The 21,623-nt window shown below is 40.4% G+C and overlaps 2 protein-coding genes across 2 annotated transcripts; one reads left to right on the top strand and one right to left on the bottom strand.

Annotated features, from left to right (window-relative positions):
• Positions 1-712: 712 nt before the first annotated feature.
• Positions 713-10,474, bottom strand: ATP6V1D (ATPase H+ transporting V1 subunit D). Its single transcript, XM_063398774.1, has 9 exons — positions 10,303-10,474; positions 7,819-7,936; positions 6,606-6,685; positions 5,215-5,282; positions 4,502-4,546; positions 3,978-4,081; positions 3,536-3,602; positions 2,192-2,270; positions 713-1,576 (listed from the first exon to the last, which is right to left on the bottom strand). The coding sequence occupies exons 1-9, from the start codon at positions 10,341-10,343 to the stop codon at positions 1,435-1,437; spliced, it is 744 nt and encodes a 247-aa protein (XP_063254844.1). The 5' UTR covers positions 10,344-10,474; the 3' UTR covers positions 713-1,434.
• A 136-nt stretch (positions 10,475-10,610) lies between these two features.
• EIF2S1 (eukaryotic translation initiation factor 2 subunit alpha) lies at positions 10,611-20,797 on the top strand. Its single transcript, XM_063398773.1, has 8 exons — positions 10,611-10,767; positions 12,589-12,830; positions 14,288-14,367; positions 14,795-14,946; positions 17,226-17,332; positions 19,099-19,196; positions 19,835-19,978; positions 20,268-20,797. Exons 2-8 carry the CDS (start codon positions 12,590-12,592, stop codon positions 20,391-20,393), a joined length of 948 nt encoding a protein of 315 aa, XP_063254843.1. The 5' UTR covers positions 10,611-10,767; position 12,589; the 3' UTR covers positions 20,394-20,797.
• The last annotated feature ends 826 nt before the right edge of the window (positions 20,798-21,623 follow it).

Genomic DNA, 21,623 nt, shown 5'->3' with positions numbered 1-21,623 from the left:
AACAACAGGTCTGCAGAGCTCCAGTGTCTCTTACAACAGATATGGACTTACTGTTCGGCCTTATTATTCATACAATTCTAAAATGATTTTTAAAGGTGTTAATAGAAATTTATTCCTTGCAGTTATTGTGCATCTGCAGTTAAGCACTGCATTATGTTTAAAATAAGCATCTTAATCTTCACTAGAGTTGTAGTAGTAGAAACCATGAACTAGCAGTGGTTCTGGGGCATGTGTTCAGTTTGCTGATTGCAAACCAGTGTCTTCAAGAACACAACCAGTGGGTTAAAGGAATGGCGCTTAGTGCTGTGGACTGACAGGGTGGTGATTGGTCAAAGGCTGGACTCTGATCTTAGATGTTTTTTACAACCTAAATGATTCTGTGCTTGTGTCTTTAGGAAAACAGCTCTGCAAACTAAGCAGGGTGTAGTGCCAGCCTGCAGATCAGCCACTCTCCTGGGCTCCGCTCATCAGCATCCCTGGACACAAGAATTGCAGGAAGGATGGGCTGCTGTACACTCAGCTCTGCTTTCCTTGCCAGCCTACTGAAGCTATGAAGATTTGCAGCAACATGTACCTAAGATGGTTGTTTCTATGTGCTTTTGGCAGGAGGGAGGCACTTTTCCATAGTTATTTATTTAAAGCAGTAAAGATCAAGTAAATGTGGGCACAGGCTGTAAGAGATGTGCTCAGTGTGGTTTCCATGTCAGGCATATAGGGTGAAGCAGAGGTTTTATTTTGAAATCAACACAAGAAGCTTTTAAGACTGTCATCTTCTAGCAACTCGAGCCAGACACCAGGTATTTTAGCAGTTAAATTTTACACTTGTTTCTAGCACAGACAGTACACAAGTTGGCAGAACCTCTAATTAAAACCGCAGACATTTTAGGCCAACGGTAACAATCGTGCAACAAAAATATATCACAGAAGACTGTGGATTTCATGAACAGGTTAGAAAACTAGAGTTTCCTTCACAGGACTTCTGCTGTGCCAATACTGGCTCTAAGCAACTTGAACATTACTAGTTCAGCAACAAAGAACATCACATGCATCTTCCTCCCTAAGTAACATTTTCCTCTGCTTGTACTAGGAAGGGGAGCAATTAGATGAATCTGATTAGGCAAATCCAGAGCCATCCTTCAAAAAAATGGAGCTTTCAACAGTCACTCCTACTAAGTGAAGAAACAGGCTGAACATGGAATAAAAGGCTTTCCTGATAGTAAAGCATCTGACCGACTTCTGCCTTTCCTCCTATGCTGCAGTCAAGTTCCCAGATTTCTAATCTCCCAGGAAAAATCCACAATCCATTCAGCTCAAGACTTGGACACCAAATGAGAAGCCACATAAGTATCTTGGAGGCAACATGTCTTGAATTATATTGCAACTGGACATTCTGTATTTTGGGTCTCCTGCTCCATATACAACCACCGTGCAGGGTTACTCGAAGAGAAGGTCTTCATCCTTCTCTTCTGCCAAGAGATTGGCTGGCTCACTTTCCCCACCAGCAGCCCTCCGCAGCTCCCGTTCTTGATCAGACTTTTCTTTCAAGACTTTTTTCTTTTCCTGGATCTTTTTAAGCCTGTGAAGAGAAATGCAGCTTTATCTGTGAAGCAAGTATGTTTTCATAACACAGGTTAGTAGCTATGCCATACAACTTGGACTTGATAAAGCTACCTGGAAAAGTTCCACAGGAAACAAGAATTCTGTAACAAATAATCAAATTTGGCAGAATGGCAAAAATAAAAGGTTTTTATTGCTAGCTGCTGCAATGAAAAACTCAACAAAACTATAAATTATATTCTTGACCCTAAACTGCATTACATTATTCTGCTTGTATTTAATCAAGTTCATTCGTCTTTCATTCATTTCAGGTTTGACATTTTTGTTTCAGGTAGCCCAGAACACTGACTTTATTGGCAAAGGTGTACATAAAGCACAACACCTCAGGGTTTGCTGTATCACATCATTCCCTCTGCAAGAACGATGACAGAGATGTAGAACCTAACGGAAGGGATTCATTTATAATGTTCAGACAATTGGTGAGCTCTGTGTACCCAGCTCAGGAAACTAAATGTGCAGTAGGTCATGTTTAACAATATTTGCTGCCAGATTTGGTGAACAGTTCTCTTAACTCCCTTCAGAGCAATGGTCTGTTTAGGAAGAGACCAGTCTAGTCTTCTGACTCGTCTTTTACCTGTAGAATTCCTCTCGTTCTCGTTCGTCCAGTTCTGTGATGATGTAAGAAAGAGTACGCTCGATCCTGGGAATTATCACTAAAAAATATACAAATAAGGAAGTTGGGACTGCTGTTACATTAGCCAAGAAGTTGTCTAATGTAGTGCACAGATGTTGTTTGAAGTCAATCTAGTAATTCTTTCGGCTAGGAGAAATCTGTGTCTTTCATGGAAGATCATACTATTTCCTGATGGACAAATACACAAAATATAAAGAAGTCCTGAGAAGTGGGCAAAATTTGAATTAAAACTATGTTCTTCCATCCCATTGTTTCAGAAACTTCTGTTCAGTATAGCACCTCTACTCAGAATTATCTCTGTTTAAAAAGGCCATCATGAAAACAAATATTCAAATACAATACAATCACAAGAGAAAAGATAAGACACTAAACACAGCTTTAACACCAAACTGCACAAGCTCTGTGTCAGAATCATTTGTTGTAAGAAGAAACCTGTTACCAGCACTACCAAAATTATTTGGAAGGGTGCAGAGGAAACCTTTTCTAAGTCCAATTCTCAGTGATAAGCTGCAGTTAAGGCATGTATGTTCAAAGAAATCAGTCTGTGGATAAACTGCTGAAAAGGATAATTTGGAAATATGGACTGAAATTATTGTGTACATGCAAAAATTATTAAATCCAGGACATCAAAACTCAGCAACTTGAAACAATCAAAGCACTCTGGACACTGCAGCAAAAGGAATCATAGCCAATATTGGGATTGTAGTAGTATTTAAGAAATGGCAAGAAACAAATTTACAAACAAGAACATGAAGAATAAAGAATTCAGATCAAAGAAAAATTGACATAAGGACTATTCCATCTAAAACAAAGAAGTCACCAGCCTTCTACTGGGCACCACCATTACAGTTTTAAAGTTTATTAGGGTGATTTAAAGTTAAATGTATTTTAGTTATTTGAAGTTTATTGTGCTAGCTATTGGAACATCTTAACACATAAAAACATCCTATCTTTTGCTTCTAGTCAGCAGGCTTCAGCAGTTAAGTCAAAGTGACTAGCAGGGACTGCAGAATGTTTGTAAAACTTTTGTCCTGTAGGTTCTTAATACAATTTCCTGATGATTTTCTCATGTTTGCCTATTCATTTATTTCTGTGTCCTCCAGTCCATTCCACTGGGCTTTTAATCTTTTACTTTCTTCCAATATGTTTAATTGTAATGCTTTCTAGAAAGCATTCTTGAACTGGTGAGAAATTCTAACAAGAAAGAGAGGCTTCCTTGACCCTGCTCCTCATCTTGCATGGAGACAGAAAAATGTTATGCATCCCAAATGGAAAAATACTCACCATGTTCAATTGCATTCACACGTCTGTTTGTTATTTTAATGGCTTCATCCAAAGTAATAAAGGATGTCTGATGGAATGGGATTAAGTAATTAGTACATAACAAGACAAATTCAACATTTCCATCCATTCTGTGCATAAAACCAAATAGCACTTGAAAAGTCTATAATGTAGCTTTCCAAGCTATGTCCTTGATAGAAGCAGAACGTTTTCTGCTAATGTCACTAGCACACTGAATACTGCACATCAGCAGTTATAAATACCAACTCTGTAAAATAGTTTCTCCTTAGCATTAAAGAATAAGGCCTTCTCTGAAGCAGTAATATGGCTAAAAACGTTATGCATGTTTGTACACCACTGGGTAGCTACAACTAGTGAGAGGTGCTACTTTCATTTTAGAAAAGTGAGAAACCAATGATCCTGTTCTTTTTTATCTCCCACCAACCTGTAATGAGGCCAGTTCCACAAGCAGCTCCACAGCTTTGGCATAGTTCCTCTTCAGCTTAGCCAGCTGTTCTCCACCTCTGGCCAAGCCAGTCAGCTCATAGCCTGAAAAACAAAATTGTTACTATTGCTATTACAGTGTTTCCTTACTGGATAAAAATTAATACTTTACACACGACTGGGACATAAAGAGCTCATCAAGTGAGAAGCAAAGCCTTTGCCCATTAACAAATTGTCTTTATAGTGGTTTATGTTGTGCATGTCTCTAGTAAGACTTAGAAGTCTCAAAATCTGGAAGAACAAGACAAATCTTCTCACTTGAAAAACTCACTGATTTAGGAAAGTATTATCTATTGGAGTTCTGAGTAATCCCTCCATGTCACAGAACCAGGCAAGCATCAAAGGAAGCAAGTACCCCCATGTTATGATGTAAACTGACTCACCATTAAGACATGACAATATTTCTGTATGAACATGGAATAGCCATAAGTACATAAAGACAGAAAACACTTGGGTTGTACTTACTGTCCCCTCCTTCCTGGTAATGCTCAAAAACTGGCAAGGTAACACCTGACAAGAGCAAACAAAAATGCATGTAAGAGACATAAAGGGTTACATATTTATTAAGTACAGCTCACTTTTACCCCATTTGCTTCTATTTATGTAATGTCAGAAGCTTTGTTTACAAAATATTCCTATGTAGCTTGGAATGATGCTGGCTCTGACATAATACAGAACTTCAGAATTGTGTTGAGTTTACAGAGATCAAGACCCCTGGAAAATTCAGGGAAGTATTCTTAGTTTACTCAGTTTTATTATGTTTCTGTTTAGTAATATGTTGCCTTTGCTTAAGGAATATTTTAATCATTCAATCCTGATTTATCTGTCTTGTTTTTTTTTCACAGACAATTGTGGATAGATAATTCCTTGAAATTTATTTAACTTTGGGGCTTAACTCCTGATCTGTTTTCTAGTAAAGTGCTATGGAAGTTATGCTTTGTCCAAAGATTCAGAAATTGGACTGCAGTTTACACACATTCATTTGATTTTATGAGAGGTAAGTAACCAAATACAAAAATCATAAGCTGTATAAGAAAAAAACCCAACAGATTACAGGTGTTCCTACAGTTAGATAAGGAAAAAAGAGGACGGTGTTTGGATACATTCCTGCCTATTTCCAAGTCTTCTCCCACAATTCCCTTATGAGCTGATGTACTCATGGCCTGGAAATGAGTCACCTGCCACATTGTCTTTTTTAGCTCTGATCTTGACTTGTGCTTTGTTCACATTTTGGATCACAGTGGTACTGTAAGGAAGAAAACACAGATCTTAATCAGGAAGTTGAAGTGGTTAATTAACTCATCATTATATACAAAATGAATCAGTTACCAAGCTGCAAGGACCTGGAAAGTGTCAGCTCAGTTCTCTACACAATGCATTGCAGTCTTCAAAGCTAACACAGAAGCTTTGAAAGAAAAATGTTTCCAGCAAAGTTTGGAAAATATGTAGAATCTATGAAATGTAACTTTAAAAATGTCCTGGACTAAGTTTACAAAGCATAGCTGAAAAACTAGCCCGTTATCTGGCAAATTATTTTAATAGCATTGAATCTAATCAACCTGTAAGATTTCTTGCACAATGAAAGTGAAGGAATTTCAAGGCTTTAAATGCAAACCAAGGCCATTTTACTTTCTAAATATTTGTTCTTTCAGACCATTAATGAGTTTATTCACCCACTACCGTATTAACAAACTTGGACTTGTACAACAATTCATCTTGAAGCATTCCAAAGTAACTTAAGGTCTTCCAAGAACAGGTCACTGCAGCTAACTCCTCTGCTGAAGTCCAGTTTACTTACAGGGTGGGATCTGCCTTGTTTATAGCTAAACACGGTGACTAGTTAGGACAGGAAACAGCACTATATCCAAATGAAAGGGCAAAAGGACTTTTCTTCAGCAGCACGCAGATTACTGCTGTGTCTGACCATTTGGCTCTTCCCCATGAGCTGGTACTACCATCAGCTGAATCTTAAACACTCCCCATGCACACCTGAATGAATGACACCAACACCCTAGACAGAGCTGTAATTTATTAAAATACAATTAAAGTATCCTGCTGGAGGAATACAGCCCTCTCTAGCCCTAGTGAGACAAAGGTCAGCGAGGTAGGAGATTAGAACAACTTATCACTGTGTGACTTACTGGCACAGGTAAAATCACTGTGTGACTTACTGGCAGAAAAGAGCACACATTACATCTATCCCTCAGATTCACAGGACCAAGTTAACAAATTGTCCAGTACTCTGATATAAAGTCTTGCTTCCTTACATTTTTGGTCTCAAGCTGCCAAAAGCAACACCTCCTCAAACCAAGGACAAAACCAAAATTCTGTTAATCTTTCCACTTTGTTTAGCTTCCCATGGAGTATATGTTTTCATTGTGCAAGTTCTCTCTCTCCTGCAGTGATGTCTCCCACCTTTACATAACAGAATTCAGTTCATCTTGTCCCCTGTCATCTTTTTTTAGGTGCCTTTAAGAATTTACCTTTTTTTCCAAAAGAGAAAATACTAAGTTGTGGATAGCTCTTTCCCATAGGTAGGACATCCTCATGGAAGCCCAGTAATCCTCACCTGAAATCTCCTGCTGTGAACTTCGCCTCAGCAAGTGAAAAGGCAGCTTCCCTCATTACCTCACCCATCAGCATCTTAGTCTGTTTGAAAAAAAATAGGCAGCAAATACAAGGCACATTGTTACTCCTTTTCCAGGATAAATAACTAGCAGCATAAAGAGAAGAAATTGAAGAGACTGAGAAAGTGCTGTATGCATAGCTTACTCGCAAACTGGACATTGTAATTCTCAGGTGACTGGGAAAAAAAAGAAATAGTTGGTTCACATTGTAGAACTCATAGAAGCAGCAAAAGATTTGTCTTAATCATGAAATTCTGTTACATGGGGGTTAAATCAGAACAATGAAGTGGCTCAGTAGGAAAATACTCTTCTTTCACATTGTATGGAATATCATGAGACAGCTGAAGTTGTTTTTCAACACACAAATGTATGCAGCTTTGTGAAGCTGCACTCTACTCCCACTCCATTTATTCCCTATTTTTACACATTTGTAGCCCTCGTAGCTAAAAACCATGCTGGAGAAACACCAGCCTTTGTGTGTTAGACAACAGATAGGAAGTGACAGAGTGACAAGAGCTTGTCTACAGCGTGGCAACACAGGAGCTCTGCTAACCATGGACACTGCAGCAGCTGCAGATAGAACAGTGCAACTCAACCCATCTGGTATGGCAGAACAGAACAACACACAGTGGGCTCTACTGACTATCTCACATTCCTCATCCATGTTGCAAAGGAAGAAGCAGGACTCAGTTTCTTCATAAAGGAACAGGTCCCATCTACACAAAATTTCTGCTTGCTAGTCATGCAGGAAACATCACAGATCTGCAGTATCCCCTCAAGCCAGATAAAGCAACAAAAATGAGGCTACAGAACATATTAATACCAATGTTAAAGTATTTGGCAGCATCAGAGCAAATTCCCTGTAATACAGAAGAGATGATAGGGAACTTGGACACAGAAGAAATCAGAGGCTAAGACTGCCTGGAAAGAGGTGAAGAATTTTAACTCTTCCAAGCTCATGTATCACTGCAGCCAAAACACATAATTCTGCTCATGTGTTCTCAATAGTCTCACTTACAAAAACTAGGTTAGCCAGAAAGTTGTCCTATATTCCAGCCTATATAACAAAGTTAGGAGAACAGAAATGCACAACAAACAGAACAGACAGATTTCAAGTTAAGTGCGCCAAACAAAGGAAAATTCTAATTTACCTACCTCAATAATTTTCTTAAGGATCTGCCTGAATCGAAGTGTCAAAGCATCAGATTTTTTCTTTAAGAGGTTACGACCTGTTTGGGCTCCTTTCAAACGAGCCTTCATGATGGTCTGAGCCCTGGTAAGCAGAGGAGTAAAGAAAAAACATCCTGCATCATCTGAATGGATTAAGAAAAAACTTACATGAAGGTCTCTGACAGGCATATGACTGAAATCATGAAGCAACCAAGAAACACTCCTGCAGTAAAACAAGATGGCCACTTCAGGACACAATTCCCATTTGAAATCAAGGGAATTTATATTTATCTCCATCATCAATGAGAACTCTGTGAAGTCAAAGCTCATGGAAAATAGGCAAGACATCTTTCAGTGCTTCCATAATAGGAAATAAGAGTTTTCATTCTTCTTCATGACTTAGAAGTACCAGAAATCAAACTACTCCAAATACCCACTGTCACTGTGACACTGGTATTGCTTTTAAGTCCTTTTACTGCAATGTCATCTTCTCAAAATCAGACAACACAGCAAATTCTTCATGTGCTCATGCCATGACTGATGCCATGTTCTGATTTTACAGAGCAAGAAGATTCTGGTTTTCCTTAGCTTCATATGCTGCATAGGAGATTTAAAAGCTATTAAAGACAATCAAAAGCAGCAACAATTTAAAAGGGATATTAGTGAGTTTGTTGTGGCTTTCACCTTTACTTCCAGCAGCACACTTACAGGTTTCTTGTATGAAATTAGAAACTGTACTGCTTTCTGCATGCAGCACTGTGCACAAAGGACACTGCTCAAGTCAAGTTCTTACACACTTCCTCTCTGACCTTGGAAAAAATAAGTATAATTAAGATTCTCTCTACAGTGGAATCCATTACTGGCCACATCTACTGACATGTGATGAGAATAGCTCCATTAACATCTACCAAATATGTAGAACTGAAAACCATGAATACTTTATGAATGTTTATGATTAAAAAAAAATCAGAGACTAAAAAGGCAACTTTACTTTCCCAACAAGAAGGTGTCTGTCATCACCTTGAACTAACTTGTTTGCTCTGTTCACCACCTGCCAGAGACTGGCTGGCCTTCTAGTTCAAGCAAGATCTCACTCGCTCTGAGAGTGCAATAAACAAAGTCTTGTTTACTCTCAAGGAAACTGAGCAGCTTCTGGAACTGAAGATATCCAGCAGAGAAGAGGCTCATACCACCATGCCACTTTATAACAACAAAAAAACCCCAAACCAACATAAAAAGTAAACTTTGTGAAATCCTCTTCTGTCACTTAACAAAATTAATTGTTGCAGACACAGGTCGTCTTTATTTTGCCATTCTAATTTATAATTCTTTGGGAACACCTCCCACATTACTGTCTATCACCTCATTTGAAACCGGGCTTGTAAACATTAGGCCTTTGTACATGACCACCCTCATGCCACAGTGACACACGACCTCACAAAACCAGACACCTTTGCAGAGTGACTGAAGTGCCCCCTCCCAGGACACCTAAACTGACTGGAAAAAAGCACTCCCAAAGAGCAGGAGTGAGACCAGATGACTTAGAGCATGCAATAATTCATTTCTGTGTATGCAAGTTTATTTCTAAACTAAATTTCAAAACAGAACCTTCACCATGTAATGTATTAATCTTTCCATATAAACTGTTACTTTATATGTCCTGAGCTCATGCAGAGTGAATAATTATTATTCTATGTTTGAGGTTTTCTGTCCTGCAATGCATCCTTTTTATTATAAAGATTATGTGCAGGCATCAACCCACTTTTATGCAAAAAATTTGAAACAGCCTTTCACCTTAAAGCCAAGTCTGTCTGTCCTGGAGGGTTCTGAAGAGAAACTGAACAATGTTATTAAACCAGCAATTTTATTCAATTGTTTGTGTTTGTTCCAACGTTGGCAGTTTTTTAAGCCTTCTCAGGAGACATCTGCTTTCATGACAAACAGTTTGCTGTATGGATCTGGAAAATTACCTGACTGTCCACTATACTGGGAACACTTTACTTCCTTCTTTTTTAACACTTTATGGCCAAGCTCTCGTACAGCAGTATCGTCTGTTGCAATGTTAAGGGAAGCTGTGGTTCCATTTGTCCATTTTTCCTACACATACATTCTACAAACCGTTTTTTTTTAAGTAAGGTTTGCGTAATCACATGATTTTAAACTCCACACCCGGGATCTCGGTGCCGGGCCCTGCCACGGCCCCTGAGGAGCGACAGCGCTGATGTGGAGCCCGGGAGCAGAACCTGGAGACTCCAAGGACCAGCGGCCCTCAGCTGCTCCATCACAGAGCCGGGGCAGCCCCGCTCGGCGGCGCAGCGCGCACACGACCGGCGGAACGACCCCCAGCGCCGAGCCCGACGAGGAGCCCCGGGCGCCCCGAGAGCCGCCGCTCCCGCCGCCTCGGGCACGGCGCGGAGCCCCCGCGCTCCCCCCGCGGCGCTATCCCGACCCATCCCGGCGGACACTCACATCCGCGAGGGAAAGATCTCGATGCGGTCCTTGGCCGACATGGCTGCGGCGGGGCGCGGGGCGCGGCGGGGCCGGCTCGGGCTGTCGCCGCTGTCGCCGCTGTCACCGGCGGGGCCGGCTCGGCTCTCGCCGCTGTGGCCGCCACCGTCACGTGACTCGGCCCCGCCCCCGCGAGAGGCGGTGCCTGCGCGCGGGGACCGAACCCGGATGCCCGCGCGGCGCCGGGCGCGCCGCTTGTGGTCACGTGTCCCCCGGGGCCGACAGGAGGCGACGCGATTGGCTGAGCCCGTGGCTCTGGCCGCCCGCCGCCAGGGGGCGCTCGAGGGCAGCGCGGCCCCTCTCTCCTCGGCGTGCGGCGCCTGCGCAGTGGGGCGGCAGCGGCCGGGCGCACGCGGCGGCACGAGCGGGGCCAGCGCGGGAGTGCGGGGCGCGAGCGCAGCGCGGGACCCCCCGGGCCGCAGCCAGGTACCGCCGCGCGCCCCGACCCGCGCCGCGGCTCCTCCCGAGCGGCGCGCGCGGCCGCGGCCGTGGGGAGCGGCGCCGCCCCGGGCCGGGCCCGGCGTGACGGCACCGGCACCGCGCCCGGAGCTCGCAGCCGCGGGGCCGCGCTCCCCGGGTCTCACAAAGATGGGCTTTGCCCGGCCTCCGCTCCGGCGCGGCGCCGGTCGTGGGGCAGCGCCCGTGGCGGCGGCGCCGGTCGGGACCGGCTCCGTTTCCGCAGACGTTGTGCGGCTGCGAGGGCCTCGGCTGAGGCGTGTCCAGCCTCTGGAAAAGATGAATTTCAGCTTCGGCGCGGTGGGCGTAGTGTTGCTCCTGGGGATCTTCCCCAGAAGGGCAGATTCAAAAGCTTGTGCCTGTGGAGAGAGGAGTGAAGCGCTGAGCTGTGTGGGGCCGCTCTTGCTCGCTGTGGCTCGAGTTTGTTGTTTTGCAGTGCAGCTTTCTCACGTACCCCATAAGGACCTGCAGGACTGAGCAGAGCTGCGCTGAGCGGAATAGAAAGCCGAACTGTAAAGTTTTCCTTTTTAACTGTGGAGTTCTTTCAGCTTCAGCTTACACAAAATTCCACAAAACCTTCAGAGTGTTTTTATAATGTTTTGCTAGTCTGTATTTCCCCTTTTTACAAGAATGGAAATAAGGGTGGACAAGGTCTTTGAATTGTGTGGATTATATGTACATAGCATTTGGCATTACCTTCGTACTGAAGGTAAACTTCCTTGTAGCTAGAAAGCACTGACACTGCTGTAAAGATCATGACTAAAACATCAGAATGGTGACTAAAACCTTCTGATGGAGTGATGCATTTGGCTTGGCATCTTAGGCTCCTGCTGCTATAGAAAATTTTCTGTGTGAAACTTCAAGGCATAGAGAACTGAACTAACCTAGTTTGGCGTTTAAGGATTGGATATGCATTCATCATCAGAAAAATAAAGCAGTTTAAGCATTCCTTCTTACCACTACTTGATTATGAAATGTTGGTTCCCCCCGCCCCCTTTTTTTTTTTTAATGTATAATGAAGGAATTCTGTTTTTTTCATGTGATTTTGTTGGGTTTTTTCCCCTCCTGACTACCAATCTGTTGGGGAGCGCTTTTTTTGCCTTTTCAGTACTTCAGGCCAGTCTAGTTCTGTTGTGATTAATGACTTTGCTTTCTTTGCTGACATTTAGCCTCTGGAGCAGGTCTTGCAGGATTACTCTGAAAGTCTTGTGCTGAGTTTAAAAGTCATCTGGAGTCTGCTTCTCCTCAGTACTATAGAAGCTTCCATCTTACTTTCTTAGCCTCACATGCTGTCTTATTATGTGCATACCAAGTCCTTCATAAGGACTGCAGGCTTCTCTCCAATGTCCTCCCGCTCTTCCAATTGATGATCCTTGACAGTCCGTTCCAATCTACAGTACTCCATGAATATGTGAAAAAGTTACACACTCTTATGGATTTAGATACATGTGAGTTTTGCAGTGTCACCTCTCCACCATCTGAAGAAACCTTTCCAGTGTGCTGTGTGTAGGCAGTAAGACAGTTAAAGTGGGTAATGAAGTCTGGGTAGCAAAGCTTTTTCTACATTAATGAAAACAATAGCATCTTAGGAAATGGTTGTGATGGAAATACAAGTTAATTTATTATTTAATTTTTATTAAAACCTAAGCACAACCTTATCCTAATTGCTGTTTTTTCTGCCACTGTTCCTCTTTGTTCTCCCCAGTCCTTGCTGGTTTATTGCCGTGTTTGTAGGAGAGGGCAGTGATGTACTGTGAAATAAAATCTTTGCTTTTTCTGCTTGAATTGCAGAATGCCGGGACTAAGCTGTAGGTTCTACCAACATAAATTCCCTGAGGTGGAAGATGTCGTGATGGTGAATGTTCGGTCCATTGCTGAAATGGGAGCTTACGTGAGCCTGCTGGAGTACAACAACATCGAGGGCATGATCCTCCTCAGCGAGCTGTCCCGCAGGCGCATCCGCTCCATTAACAAGCTCATCCGCATCGGCAGGAACGAGTGCGTCGTGGTCATAAGAGTGGACAAGGAGAAAGGTAGTGGGCACGAGGTGGGCTCTGTCAGGATTGTAGACAGAAATGCAGACAGACTAAACAGGTGTTTGTGGCTTTTGCCAGGGCTACTGTTTTTGAGGCATTGAAGTAAAATAGACCATCACTGACCATACCTGTGATCACTCTTCTGTTCCCCTCTGTCCTTTGGGAATTGGGTTAAGGAAAGTAAATCACATCAGTAAGGATTTAAGTGGGTCCTCACCAGATCAGTCACTGAACTATAGTGAAGAGGAATTTTCTTTTGATATCTGTGTAGGTTTTCTAAGTCAACTGAAGAGAAGGATTATTTGCTGTAGATGCAAAAAGATGGTAAGCATTTAGCGCTCACCATCCATCGTGTTTGTTAACAAGTCTCAAACCTTGTCAAGAAAGGTGATGACAAGTATGCAATCATTGTGAATTCTGTAGGGTGCAAGTTGAAATTGTATAGGCAGTTTTGGTTGTTGTTGTCTTTTGGACGTTTGAATCTTTGAAGGTTTTTAAAATGTAATTTCTATTGGGAACATTTCAGATTTTGATAATACTGTTCCATGCAATTTCTAAAATCTTTAACCAGCTATACAGAAATAATAAACACTGAGCACATCTCCTAGAAATGTTACTGTTGGTATGATGCTTCTCAAGTTATATGCTTTTCTGGAATACTTCTGAAACTGCAGTTAGCTCTGAGAATAAATAATGAATGACAGGATAAGGAAAAGCAGAGCCCAAAGAAGGACAAGAATAAACTTATTGCAGATAAATCTGAAGTGAAATAAGTTTCCCAACATCTCTAATGAAATCATACTTTTACAAATTAATTTTGTTCTCATATTAACACAAAACACATCTGGAATTCATCCAGTGGTCTTTTATTGAACTTACTGGAGAACCTCCAGTTTATGAGAAATAGGTGGAGGCCTTTTAAAATTTCGAAGAGAGTTCAAAAGAAGTTTTTTCACAGGCATGTCTTTCAGGCTGAGCCTATTTTAATTAGTAAATTGTTCAGAGCTAAAGTGATGGAGTGCCAGCCTTGAATTAAATTGTACTGAGCACTACAAAAATATGCATTAGATTTGCTTCTTTGTATGCTGGAGTGAGGTTTTTTTCCCCAAACTGTACAGAAATGTAAAACTAGATCACTAGTTGCTGAGATATTAGGAACATTTCTTCAAAATTTGCAGAGAAAATAATTAAGGCGGTAATTGAAAAGAATGAAGTTCAAAAAATTTGCTACTGTAAGTATTTACAGTTGAAAGAACTCTGTATCCTAACCTGGATCATAATTTGCCTTAATTCTTCAAGGTTAGGTCTTGTTTTTCTCTTTAGCGACATATGGGGAAACTGTAGGCAGGGAGCAAATCCTGAGTCGGAGTGTTTGTTCTTCACGAGTTTCTCTTGGTGCAGGCAGACTTAGATTGCACAATGGCTGACACTTCTAAAATCATCTTCCCCAACAGGTTATATTGATTTGTCAAAAAGAAGAGTTTCTCCAGAGGAGGCAATCAAATGTGAAGACAAATTCACAAAATCAAAGACTGTAAGTCACCTTTCTATATTTAGGCCCTGTGTATTTCCAGCTTCTTTCTTGAGCAACCAAAATGTGCAGACATAAGATAAAAGTAAAGTATTCATGTGTTAGGCACTTTGATTCCCATTTACCAATGCAAAGGTATATAATCAGCTCATGTGTCCATGACTGTTACATGGTAAGCTGCTTATTAAGTAATTAATAGATCAAGAAAGATGTCAGTTGAGAATTTGTGATGTAAAAGGGTATATTTAAATGATCAGAAATCCAGAAGTACATGCTGGTGTAGCACACTGTGGGCAACTTTTTATTAGAAAGATATGCAGGTAGTTTCAGGCTCCCATCCTTACTGCTGTGTGGTCTTAACACTTCCAGGTAGAATTTTTTGTGTGCTTTCAGTATTTGGTTTGGGGCTCTTACCGCCGCTGTGTTGCAGGTTTACAGCATCCTTCGCCACGTTGCTGAGGTCTTGGAGTACACCAAGGACGAGCAGCTGGAGAGCCTGTTCCAGCGAACTGCCTGGGTGTTTGATGACAAGTACAAAAGACCTGGATATGGGGCTTATGATGCATTCAAGCATGCAGTCTCGTAAGGACTTCTTCTGTGCTTTTAGGGACTTCATTCAAATTGCAGGAAGTTTTTCCTGAAGTGTATCTGTCACCATGTTCATTGGGTTTCTTTCCCAGAATCAGGATGGAGAATGTACTGGTCAAGTAAATCTAGTAAATTTTGACATCAGTCTAGCAGAGTCTGTCAGACAAACTTTGTTTGTCAGATTTTGCCTGGTTTTAGTCCCAGGCAAATTTAATCAGAAATACCTAGCTCTGGGTCTGAAGACATTTCTGCTCAGAGCTGGTTGTCACTCTGAGATAGATGGCTTTTATTTTTTTAATCGAGTCTGATATTTAATTTACTTTCAGAATTGAAATATTTGGTTTCCCTCTACAAATGTACTGTGAAATTTGTCAATCCTAAACTGGATTTCTCAGTAAACATTTTCAGTTTTGTTCTTTTATAGCACCTAAGTGTGTGTGATGAACCGGAGTTGAACGGTAGATGGCAGTAATAATGCTTTTAGAAATGCCGGTGACTCTAGGAAGCGGGGCACTCAGCAGTGTTTTTAAGTAGCTGAAAACCAGCTCTGTGTTTTGGAGCAAGAAACAGCTTGTGTCCTCATTTAGAATTAATGTGTTTTGTTTCATATTGTAATGATTATTTTCTGGTGATAGCAAATCTACTGGTAAAGGGCAGATCTGGACACACTGCTGTAAAAAGAATTCCAGATCTCTCTCTTAACTGATAAATACTTAGTTAAACACCTGTATAATAGATTTTTTTAAAAAACACCTCTAGTTACACTGGCTGTTTTAGCTTCAGTTGGGTATGCATGAAAAGTCCTGAGCACAGGCCTTTTGTTGCTCATTTGCTGTTCAGTTTGGAGGATAAACTTCTCAAGGTGTCTGTTCTCAAAAGATCTTTCTATCAGTAATGCCGTAAGATTTCTGACTGTGGGCTACAACTTTTATTTGTTCCTGTTTGCTTCTACATAAAGGTATAGCAGTGGAGTAGAACAATGTGGATATTGCTGCCTTCCTATTCTTGCTGGAGTGCTGTGTGAGGTTTAGAATTCCCTCTAAGAATTTGGCTTGTTATTCCTTTCTTTGTACTGAGGATTAATATTTTGGAATGTCACACAGCATGATACCTGTGGCAGGAATTGGACAGTATATTTCCCTTCTAATCAGTAGAAATTAAACATTGGGAACCTATTGTTGAAAGCCTACCCCATACTTTTAAAAAGTGGATTTACCAGGATAGTTTGGAAATAAAGCAGAATTTATATGTACCATAAATCACTTCTGCCATACATGTTCATATTTTGATCTGTAAAACCTGTCATGTTTCTGGGTTCTGTTTGCTTGTTTGACCCTTCTATTCTCTATACTTAGCATACAAAAACATGAAAGATGTTGTTTTATTAGCAGCAGAGACTACTAGTACTACCTCTTGCTTTTGGGCCATTTTATTTCATTTTATTTTATTTTACTACCTGCTGGTAGTATTGTAGGTGATCTGGTATGTTTTTCAGAAAACTGCGACTTTTTGTCTGTGCAGAACAGGAACTGGTTTTGGGAGGAGTTTTTTTGGTTTTTATTCTCTGTTTCAGGTAGATTTGGGATAAATGTAATAAAGCAATAGAAAATTGACATCAGCTTCAAAAAAGAGCTGCTAATTTATATTAGTAAACAGCAGAGGAGTTTGCTTCTGTGATCTCTGAATTTGAAACTATTAGCTTGGGATTTTAAAAGCCTTTATCCTTGCTTTAGCTGAGAATGTAGCCAGCAGATAAGTATTTGTCTGTGATCCAGATACTGTTAAAAACAAGTACGGAATAACATGGAATGAGTGTGGGTTACTTTGTAGAATGATCCTGTGTTTGAATGAAACACTAAAATAATTTTAAAACTCCAGATTCATCCTGGATTTGCTTTTATGTGGTATGAGTTTATCTTCATGTTGGAGGAAATGCAACAATATCAAGAAGCTGGATACTTGTCACATTCTGTTTATCTCATATAAAGGGAGCAGGAGAGAAGGCATTCCTTTGCTTTAAAAAAAAAAAAGTAAAACTTCAGATGATTCCTTCCAGGAGCAGATTGAGTAAAGTGTTTATCAATAGAAAATTATTGAAAATAGATGTTTTCAATTTCTTGCAGTGTTTCCATGAGTTCTTAAGACATTTCCCTGTTTTCTTTGCCTAGTAGATATTAGGAGTATTTGTAAGAAATAGAAATAGTACCAGAAGTTTATGTTGCCTTGTATTCCTCTCCAGTATAACTTCTGTAACATTGCTTTGCTTGGCTCAGAGACCCTGCAATCCTGGATAGCCTGGATCTGACAGAGGAGGAGAGGCGGGTATTGATTGACAACATTAACAGACGTCTGACACCGCAGGCAGTCAAAATCCGAGCTGGTGAGTTCTTCCCACGTGCTCCTCGCACCTGTCCTGATGCTTGGGTTGAGATAGTGTATCTTGATGCAAACTATAAACTCAGTTAAAAATCACAGTTCATAATGCTGATATTTGAATGGAACTGTTCAGAATTAAGACACCTTAATCAAGGATTGCTTCCAAATTGCCTGTGTGAGTTCTATCCCCACAGTGCAAAGAGGTTTGGCTTTTATTTTTCCCCCCAAAGCACAGATTCCTTGGAACAGGGGCTGGTTGTCATGATAGATAATGTGGTTTGTCATATTGCATTGGCACACATTGAAACTAAATTACTGCATCTGCAATATTCTTTTTCATTATTCAGAGTTTTAAATTCATTGATTCCCTTGCAGGATGATTGAACTCTGTCAGCACAGCTACAGCGTGTGCCTTAGTCACTAGTTCATAAACATGTGAAAATAGTGTTTCTAATAGGTTGATTGCAAACCATTCAGTAGAATATGGCAGCTCAAGCCTAGCACATTTCTAATGTATGAGCTAGTTTGTGTCTTATTAATTTAGTGTGGGCAGAAAAAGCACATGACTGCATGGCTTCAGAAGACATACTTCAAAACTGTAAATCTGGCTCTACAGAACAGCCTAAAGACACACTTGCCATTAAACAGATAGTGTAGCAGAATCACATTTTTAACTAGATTGAGAAATGGCCTCTGCCCTTGCAAGTGTGTACTGAGGAGCATTAACACTTGCTGATTACTGTGGAGAGAAGAGATAAGCTTTTTCCACATGACACTGAAGTCAAGAAGAGAGTACAAAAAGTAAGGTAATGTAAAATTCCTCTACCTATTGCTTTAGACTGCCAGGAGTTAACATAGGCTTCAAAATTTTTGATTTGATTGCCATGAAAAGTGCATTTACTAACATGAATAGCACTACATCTCTTTTGAAAATAAAACTACTTGATAAGCATGTCTTCCTACTTCCTTCATGCTGCTTATTTTGTTCTGATGGTCTAAGTAATTAATTTTGTCATCAATGCAAGTGTAGAATCTTGCCATTGGATTCTGTTCTCATTCTGAGGCTGACAAGGATGCTCATCTGTAAATTTAGCTCAGAATTAGCAGGTTTTTGTGAGTCACCTGGAGGTGAAAATTTCTTTGTGTAGCTTAGTCTTGTGCCATTGCTATGCAGGTAAGGAAATCTTAGTCTTTATTCTGGTCAGAGTATTACAGATATCTCCAGCATTAGTTTATGCCCTGATTTTCAAACACCTACAAAAGGCTATAGCTAACTATAATTCTAACCATATGTTAACCTTATGAAAATGTATTCTAATGCTCCTCAAGCATTAGATGCCTTAGTGCCTCTGTTGTAATTGCTGATGGAATTCCATAACATTGTGGATGTGTTTCTTTTCAAGTTTCACTTTTCCTGATCTTGCATTTATTGCTTTTATATCTTCATCTTTCCATGTGAAGTACATAATTATTGGTGTTGTACTTATGGGATGAGAAGTGAGTGAATATGAGTGTATAATTTTGTGTCCCAGCTTTTCAAAGCACAACATAAAAATGTTGCATTGTCTAAAGAATTTCTAAAGACTTTTACCTCAACTTACAAGTCAAGCAAATGTAATACCTTCCTCAGATTTGGGAGCTACTGAGGCTCTCATTGTGGATAAACATTGGTTGCTAAAAAGATTTATTAAAGCTTAAGTTAAAAAGCTTTAAATATTTTGCAGCTCTTGGTAATGGTAAAATTTTATTATTTGTATTTCTCTGTCATAGATATTGAGGTGGCCTGTTATGGTTATGAAGGCATAGATGCAGTAAAAGAAGCTTTGAGAGCAGGCTTGAACTGTTCCACGGAGAACATGCCCATCAAAGTGAGTGCCAGTCTTAATGATGGAATCAAAAGAAAGTTTTCTGATGCCCTCAGGGCCCAGTAGTGTGCAACTGCTCTGCCCCATCAAGCCATGTGCCTGATTTGCAGCTCTTCTCTAGCAGGGCTGTACAACACCTCTTTCAGCGGTGTGCTGGCAGTCCTTCCTGTGGCTGTGCACTGCCTTTCAAAGTCTGGGAAGCTGTATTTATTCCGTTCAGTTTATTCAAGAACATACCCACTGTTCCTTTATGTTCCTTTAGGGAACAATAACTTATTTTCAGGTGTGAGATTGTATAAGAAAACAAAAGTTTGCTCCACTTACATTTGAGTTTTGATAGAACAGCTGCTGTACCCAGGCCTAATTTTTATTCCCCAACAGTTTTGGATGTTAAGTGAACTACTGAATAAGTCTTTTTTAAAAAACTTGGAAGTCTTCCCTCCTTTAAAAATTACTTTTTATAAAGACTGTTTTTATAGTAGTCTCTTGTAATAAAAGAAACAGTTTACTTATTCAGTCATCATAAAAAAAAAAGAAAACACATGGGTTTTAATGCTTTTAATTGTTTAGTCTAACTAGGCATAATATCTTTTCTTTTGTTACTGAGTTTACTTTTTTCCCCAATCTTTGCAATGTGATAGATTAATCTGATAGCCCCTCCTCGTTATGTGATGACTACTACAACACTGGAGAGAACTGAAGGACTGTCTGTTCTGAATCAAGCCATGGCTGTAATTAAAGAAAAAATTGAGGAGAAGAGAGGAGTCTTTAATGTGCAGATGGAGGTAAGAACAAAGTACATCTAAAATGCAACTTCTTTCCTTGCAATATTTCTAAAATAGAGCAAGATCAGTAGTGCTACAAGAAATCTTAGCAAAAAGTTATTAAAAAAACCAGAAAAATTGGAATCTCTGTGTTCCTGAAATGAACAAATGGCCAGAAAATCTCATTTTTCTGGGTTTTGTTGTGTGACTTTAGGATGTATTTTCTCTCTTGCTCTTTATGTAGAATGAGAGTCTACAAATGATGTGGCCTTTCTTTATGACAGTTTGCTGTGCGTTTGGTTTTTTTCAGCCTAAGGTGGTCACTGACACAGACGAGACTGAGCTCGCAAGGCAGTTGGAAAGACTGGAGAGGGAAAATGCTGAAGTGGATGGGGATGATGATGCTGAGGAAATGGAAGCCAAAACAGAAGACTAAATGTTCTGGGATACTTAGAAGAGAGACCATATGACAAATTAGAAACCCCATTGCAAACACTCTGGACTAAATGATTCCAGTATTGAAAACTTCAAAAGCAAATATTTGAAGTGTTTTCCTGTTCTAAAAAGACCAAAATGTAAAATGCTCTTCTAAATAACATTTGGTGCAGCAACTTACACAAATTGAGCCCTTTGAAAGGAAGGTGCCTAGTCAAATTCAAGACACAGATGGAGTTTGCAGCCCCATACTTAACACTTTCATACATAACAATTCCTAGTTGGTGATTACAGCTCAGTACATCTGTCCATGATCTTTCCTGGGAGCAGCAAAACCAAGCAAGTGGAACAGTTCTATACAGAATGTATTTGAGCAAATATCTAATAAATTTCTGGCCTATGTAACTCTGAGGTTTGGGGTTTTTTCCTCCTCTTCTGTCACATGGCCTAGAGTGGTGTGAATATAAAACCTGGGACAGTATTATCAATGGGTGACTCTTCTTTAACATTGCGAGGGCTTTCTTTTGTTTGCTTTAAATCAGGCTGAGAATGAGTGGAACAAAACATTTTACATTAATGTTTTACTTGCAAGTTCATTGATGCAGACTTGTTTAAATTAGCGTTTCCTTTATCATCTGCATTTAGGGACTGAGAACTTGAAAACTTTAAAAATAGCTTGTTTCCATTCCAATACACATAGCAGATAAATGAAAAAAATGCATATAGTTGCACTTTGTTCTGATAGATGACTATAACAGGGGCTTTTAAGGAACTTACATACTTCAAAATGGGCAGCACTGTCTGTTAGCTCACTGCAACATGACCTTCAGTTCTGGCAACTCTACATCCCATTTACACTCGACTGAGATACTCACTCCAGAAAAAAAGCTGTTTGTCTTCTCTGAAGAAAAAAAAAAAACAAGTTGTGCTTTCTAAATATGGGGTTAAAAAAAACCTGTTTTCCTTGTCAGTAGGAATTGAGGGGAAAGAGTTGTGCTTTTTAAGTAATCTTTCCAACTTGGCAAATTTCAAAGTGTGTTGGTGGGGTTTTTTTCATTGTCATGTCCCATACTGCCCATTCTTAATATTTTGTGGTAGAGGGAAGAATGAGGCTTTGAGCCTTAACTAGGTGTTCTTATTGCTGCCATGACACAGACTATATACTTGCTATGTTGGCACAAAAGGCATTCTAAAAGGGCATACGTACTGCAACGTGTTCCTCATCCATACT

Source organism: Prinia subflava, chromosome 5 (genome assembly GCF_021018805.1).
Source record: "Prinia subflava isolate CZ2003 ecotype Zambia chromosome 5, Cam_Psub_1.2, whole genome shotgun sequence".
Taxonomy (NCBI): Eukaryota; Metazoa; Chordata; class Aves; order Passeriformes; family Cisticolidae; genus Prinia; species Prinia subflava.
This window is presented reverse-complemented; position numbering and strand designations above follow the sequence as displayed.